Source organism: Carcharhinus amblyrhynchos, chromosome 4, assembly GCF_965287045.1.
Source record: "Carcharhinus amblyrhynchos chromosome 4, sCarAmb.v2.hapA, whole genome shotgun sequence".
NCBI lineage: Eukaryota > Metazoa > Chordata > Chondrichthyes > Carcharhiniformes > Carcharhinidae > Carcharhinus > Carcharhinus amblyrhynchos.
In genome coordinates this window covers 96836213-96842628 of record NC_137327.1, presented here as the reverse complement: position 1 = coordinate 96842628, position 6416 = coordinate 96836213, and the positions used below count along the sequence as shown (strand labels likewise).

Below are 6416 nucleotides of genomic sequence, written 5' to 3'. Positions count from 1 at the left end.
GCAGGGGACATCCCCAAATTCTCTCACTTCGCCATCTGCTGCTGTATAAGGGGGTCATCAACAGCCAAGTAAAAATAGGGGAATGAATTGCCTTGTCTCACAGCATCCAAATTTTACAGCATATCACTATCCAGGTTTTGGTTGTTTCAGTTAGCTTTGAGCAGAAAAATGTCTCAGAAGTTGGAGGCTGATTAAAGGTAAGTAGTAAATATGGGATTCTGTCCCAAACGCCTTGAATAAAAATGGAATTGAAAATTCAACACCTAACTCAAATTTTAAGAAATATTACATGGCAATACTTTAATAATTTATTTTGTAGACATTTTTAAATTTGTAGTTTGACTTTAGATAATCAAAAGAATGTAAAAAGCTAATATTTCAGAACATTCCTTTAATCTGTTAAATTAGAGCTTTCACAACACTGACATGGATTAAAATATTGCTTCAAAACAAGTAATGTCAAAAGTGGTGTGCCAACAAATATGCATTCTAGTAAATCGAATAAATTGAAGAGATTCAAAAATTCTATGAGATGCATTTTTAATTCCATCAATTGAAAGAAGATTTATGCCATCTTCAAGACTTCTTTCACCATTTCCCCAATTCCGTCAAAAACCTCATGGATGGGAGCATTGCACATGAAGGCACTGGTTGTCACCAATTTATTTTGCTTATCGATATGTGTTTCAGTCACATGCTTGTTGACATGTTTGCAACCTAGATCTGCCATGGCCTGGGCTGTTTTTGCATAGGGCCACCTAGAGAAATAAGTGCAAAACATCAGAATGGCAAACTGAGCTCATGAAAAACCAGAATCAATGTCAGGAAATATACCTAGTAAAAATGATAAGATAGGGTACGTTTCAAGAAGCCTGTACACCAAGCAAGAAATCACACTTAAACGAATTATATCTGAGACAAGGCTAAAGCACTAGCACCAAATTTCAAACCCACATTCCCTTGCAAGTGATTTACATGAACTGGAATGAGTTCATTACTGTATTAATTCTGAAAACACAAAGGTTACCATATTCTATTTAACTTATGCAACTATTATAACTAAATATTAGTAAACACAGGATAAATATTTCAGACAAATGTACTCTTGCAGCAGAATTTTCAGCACTAAGTGTGCAGAGGTAATACTATTGTCCTTGAACCTGACACTTACTGTTCAAATGGAATGTAGCAACTCATTCATCTCTATTTATATTTCATGCAGAATTCCAGAATAGAGATCCCTGATGTTGAGTACACAGCACAGAATGGAAAAGAGTCACATGGACTTGAGTAAAATATGATTACTGTCATTAGTATTGTGTTTTTCAGAACAAATAAAGCTGATTCCTACCAGTGTGATATAATGCAGGATGTCAGGGTGAAATGGAAAGTGTTGTAGCAGGGTGGGTGGTGGGGGGGAGGGGGTGTGTGGGGGAGGTGGTGCAGACCATACAAAGGTTTGTCAACCTTGGGCAGGATTTTCTGGCCTTGGGAGCAGCACAGCCAGAAAATCCCACCCAAGATGTTAAGATCAGTGTGTACTATTTTACCTGATCTGAAAACAATAAATGCTTGGATAAAGATACAATAAAGTAATTCACTCATTTAAAAAGTGGCTATTTTTAAAGTTTTAGAATAGATTTACCACTTTGTAGAGAATCAGAAGATGGGATCGTAAGTCACACTGGCTGCAAAAACTAAGTAACCACAGCAAAGAAAAAAAATTTCAACAAGGGAGTCACCTTAAAGGCCTGGGGACTGCAGTAAACAATGGGAATCTTGAAAAGGTAATAGGAGTATCAAATGCTTAAATGCACATAAAATGTCAAAAGGAGGATGGCACTGAATCAAATGGTGCTTGTTGATATACCAATGGTTTGAGTAATGAAACAGCTGCACAGGAAGGAACAATGTAAATGGATTTTTGCACATTGAAAATTTGTGACAAGCCTATATATACCATGAAGCTAATTCTATCTACTTTAAAGTTAATTTATTAGTGTCACAATTAGGCTTACATTAACACTGCAATGAAGTTAGTGAAAATCCCCTAGTTGCCACACTCTGGCACCCATTCGGGTACACTTGGGAGAATTTAGCGTGGCCAATGCACCTAACCAGCATGTCTTTCAGACTATGGGAACATAGTCATATACATGTTTCCCTTCATGAGCCCCACCCAGACCATTCCATCTCCCGAGAAACTAATGAACCATCAGAAATCATAAAAGTAAAGATTAAGAGTTCTCCCTAACTAACTTACAAAAGATAAATCAAGCAAACGCCCAACTTTACAAGAATTAAACTTTAAACCCATATTTGGTAGACTGATTTTTTTTAAACCTTCATTTACTGTTATTCTTACAAACTGTTCAGTAATTGTAACCCAAATTAAATAACTTACTATCCCCTTACCTGATTTGAAACCCATTTTGATCCTCCATCTTGTCTCCAGATGTTTTATAATTCACTTCTTTGTACCTTTCAACCCAAAGCCAAGTGATAATTGAATTCCAGCAGCCGCCCCCACCCCAACTCAAATGTTGTTTTGAAGAAAAGTGCTGCAAAATGTATGTAATATTCACTATTCATAAGCTTTATATGAATAGTACCACATTTGCAGCTATTTGTATGGGATTGAGATTCTTTCAACCCAGACAACAGCTAAACATATTAAAAAGGTAAACAGAAAAGTGTCTCAGTGCATCTGAACAGTGCAAGTGTTTGACTTATCTGGGAGGTATTCTCTGCTGGTTGGTGCAGTTCAGGATCTGTAGCATTCAAATGAAAGGTCAGAGAATAAGAGGTTAATTCAGCGATCCCACATTTTGCAATGTGCTTAATGGAGCAGGCGGCAAAGGTAGAGGTACAGCACTGCAACCCTAACTTTCGCCATGTGCACTCTTAAATCCCTGATGCAAGATCAACTTCACCTGATGAAGGAACAGCACTCCCACTGCTTGTTATTTCAAATAAATCTGTTGGGCTATAACCTGGCACCATGTGACCTCTCAAAGAGAAATTACAATGAGCAATACATTATCTTGTTTTATTTTTCTCTTCTCTAGGTGCCACATGCTCTTTTCCAAATAAGGCATCCTGTTCCCAAGCCTTTAAATACTTTAAAAGGAAAGTTCCAGATTGACTTGTTCTCTTTTTCCTTTCTCTCAAGGGGAAGTGACTCACAGTTACATCATCTGTTTCACTTTGTTCCCCTCCCCCAAAGCCCTGTGAGCGAGCAGCAAGGTGAGGCATCATCAGGTAAACAAACATCCTACAATCCCATGACATATCAGCAGGCTAGTCCACTGGGTCAAATTGTTATGAGTGTTGATACATAAATTCAGCTTATTAAACAAACTGGCAAAATTAAAAAACCTTGAACATGCAAAGCAAGGAAAATAGTAAGCAATTCATTATGCAGGGGAGATAAAGTTCTTAACAGTAGAATCAACTGGGTTAAATATAACAGAAGAAAATGCTGTACCCAACAGGCGCATAATTGTTAGTTAAAGAAAAGGAGATTGGCCAAATCAACATCAAGTCTGAGACAAGAGCAGAGAGAAACAAGGATTAACAAGGACAACAACCAACAAATGTAACTCTTAGTGAGCAGGCCAGAGTTTGAGTAGATTCAAACGTGATGCCTCAGAGGTCACTCTTTTTCCAGAGCAGTGCCTCCTTCAGCTTCTTTATTGTTCTGTTAACATGATGCGTGTTTTATCCAGTGCTAGGTGTGATGATTATGAGAATAGACAAACAGTGTTGGTTAAAGCTTTTGGTGTTATTGCATTTATTACTTACTTTAGGTGTTACGAAAATGCTTATCTAAATTCTTGGCAAAGTTATTTAAATTTGTATACTTACTTTTCACATTCTGTGTCATAGCCCACAGTTAATTCACACCCAGGAATGAGTTTAGCTGCCAACACTGGAGAGATGCAGCACAGGCCAATGGGTTTCTTTGTAGCATGAAATTTCTTTACAGTGGATGCCACTGATGCCTCCACCGTGAAGTCTTTTCCTTTAACTGCCCAGTTGCTCAGATTCTTAGCAACTCCAAAACCACCTGAACAGAAAAGGGAGATGGAGATTTGATTGAGGTTTTATTGCTATAAAAACAATTGCCACAGATTCCAAAGGGAATTTGCTTAAAATCAGTCACTGAATTCTTGCTGCCATTCATGCCAGCAGGATCTTATGGCGTATTTGCTTGCAGACATCCATGGGGTGGGGAGGTGATTAGGGCCCTTCAAAGATGCTCAGTGTCGAATTGAAGGACTTGGCATTAGGAATGGGGCCCCTGAGAACTATGCACTGCCCTTGCTGACAACCACCTTCCCTTCCCCCTGCTCCTGTGACCCCTTTCTGCCATCACTTGTGCCTGGCTCCCTCCTGATCTGAGGCCTCAGTTGGCATAGCAACAGCCACCACCTCACTGTTGTCACAGCTGAGTACAGAAGAACTACCAGCCTTGAATTGGCTGAAAGTTTTTGTCAGGCAGGACTTCAACCTCCAGAGTCCTTGATCCTATTAACTTCACAAGATTCCGACCAGAGGGTAGAATTTTAAGGATGGTGAATGATTGGTGCTCAGCATCCTGAAAGATTTTGTTTATTCATTCATGGGACATGGACATCACTGGCTGGCATCTACTTTCCAGAACATTTTCTAAAATGGCTGTACAAGTACAGCATCACAGCTACTATACCACTGTTATGTTACCGTAAACTGGAAACATGAAACATCCCCAATGAATTGAAAAGACAAGGGTTTCAGCAGCCGTATTGAATTGGCTGAGAATGAACTGTTGTTTGTAAGCACAGCTGCCCTATGCCTGGAAACCTGAGACCACACAGATGATCTCGTGTTTCAGCGAGCAGTACACTCCAATTACGGGGCACTTCGAAATGTACAATTATGTTGCAAAGTAGTATTAAACAATACATTGGTATTTTCAACACCTCAAAGTTGTGTGCAAATATATAATCAGCTTCCATTGACTGCCTACACTTACCGCTACCACAGCAAAGCAGCCAGCATAATTAAATACCGGACGCACCCTGGCCATTCCCTCTTCCGCCTTTCGTCGGAAAAAGATACAAAATTTGAGGTCACATACTAACTGACTGGAACAGCTTCTTCCCTGGTGCTGCCAGACTTTTGAATGGACTTAAGCTGCATTAAGTCGATCCTTCTCTACACTCTGGCTATGACTATAACACGACATACCGCACTCTCTCGTTCTCTATGAACTGTATGCTTTGGGCGCAAGAAACAATACTTTACATGTGACAACAATAAATCAAATCAAATATTACCGCAATCTTCCACGATCGTGGAGTAGTCCATTCTGTTTTGGTTTTAAGTGATCGAGTGGAGAGAGGACAGATCAGGACACTTACCTGGAATGATCAGCGCGTCGGTGTCATTAATACTGAGCTCGTCCAGATCCTTGATGTTACCCCTGGCGATCCGGCTGCTCTCCACCAGCACATTGCGCACCTCCTCGGTTGGTTGGCCGGTCATATGGTTTACAACATGCATCTGGTTCACATTGGGGGCATAGATCTGTACCTGGAGAGGAGCGAAAGAAACTTTGAGAACGTTGGCTGTATCAAAGCGGCAGGGAGGGGGAGGGAATGAAAATTGCAACAAGGAAGTAAACAAAAAAAAACTCAACAAAATGACGCTGGGAATAGAAATAGAGCGTGAACCGAATGTAAAAGTAGGAAAGTTAAGAGGGGCGAGTTTGGGTTCCCAGGGGAGAAGAGGTGGCTGGCCTGCTCTGGGATAAGCTGAAAGGCGGCTGTACCTCGGCGCCAGCTCGGCTCAGATGAACCATCGCTGCCGAGGACTCGTGTAGCTCACTGCCATCGTAGACCCCGCAGCCGGAGAGGATGATGGCCACACGCTTCTTCCCCATAGTCAGAGCAGACAGCACAGTAACAGCAGGCCTCTGTGTAAACTGAACCTCAGCGAGCACTCTCTTCCTCTTTTGTCACCGCTTTATAGAGTCAGAAAGAGGGCGGTACCCAACTCCGGCACCATCGCATCTACAGTGCCCCTGGCACTGTTAATAATTCATTTACTGCCAACTTCCTGATGGAGACAATCTGGGAATTTTCCAGGGTGCTGCGTGTATTTTGTCACCTTCGAAACTTTAGATAGGTGGACTAAGGCAGCTGTTAATCGGTTTGACCTTCAAGAGCATTGATTGAATAATATTATTATCGAGATAAAAATACGGTAATAATTAAGGCAAAATCTTGGAAATAAAGGCTTCGCCCGGGTGCCTCACGAGAAAGGTGGTTGAAAAGGAAATACCCAATCTGCCTTGGATCAGTTATATGTTTAAAAGTGCTTTGTCATGCTGAATAGAATGACTGCAGCAGCTTGTTGGTGTCGATTCCCCA

At 40.8% G+C, this 6416-nt stretch overlaps 1 protein-coding gene across 1 annotated transcript; it reads right to left on the bottom strand.

The window, feature by feature from the left end:
* Positions 1-376: 376 nt before the first annotated feature.
* LOC145342229 (glutamine amidotransferase-like class 1 domain-containing protein 3, mitochondrial) lies at positions 377-5993 on the bottom strand. Its single transcript, XM_080187606.1, has 4 exons — positions 5816-5993; positions 5406-5577; positions 3868-4069; positions 377-758 (listed from the first exon to the last, which is right to left on the bottom strand). Exons 1-4 carry the CDS (start codon positions 5924-5926, stop codon positions 566-568), a joined length of 678 nt encoding a protein of 225 aa, XP_080043732.1. The 5' UTR covers positions 5927-5993; the 3' UTR covers positions 377-565.
* Positions 5994-6416: the final 423 nt, after the last annotated feature.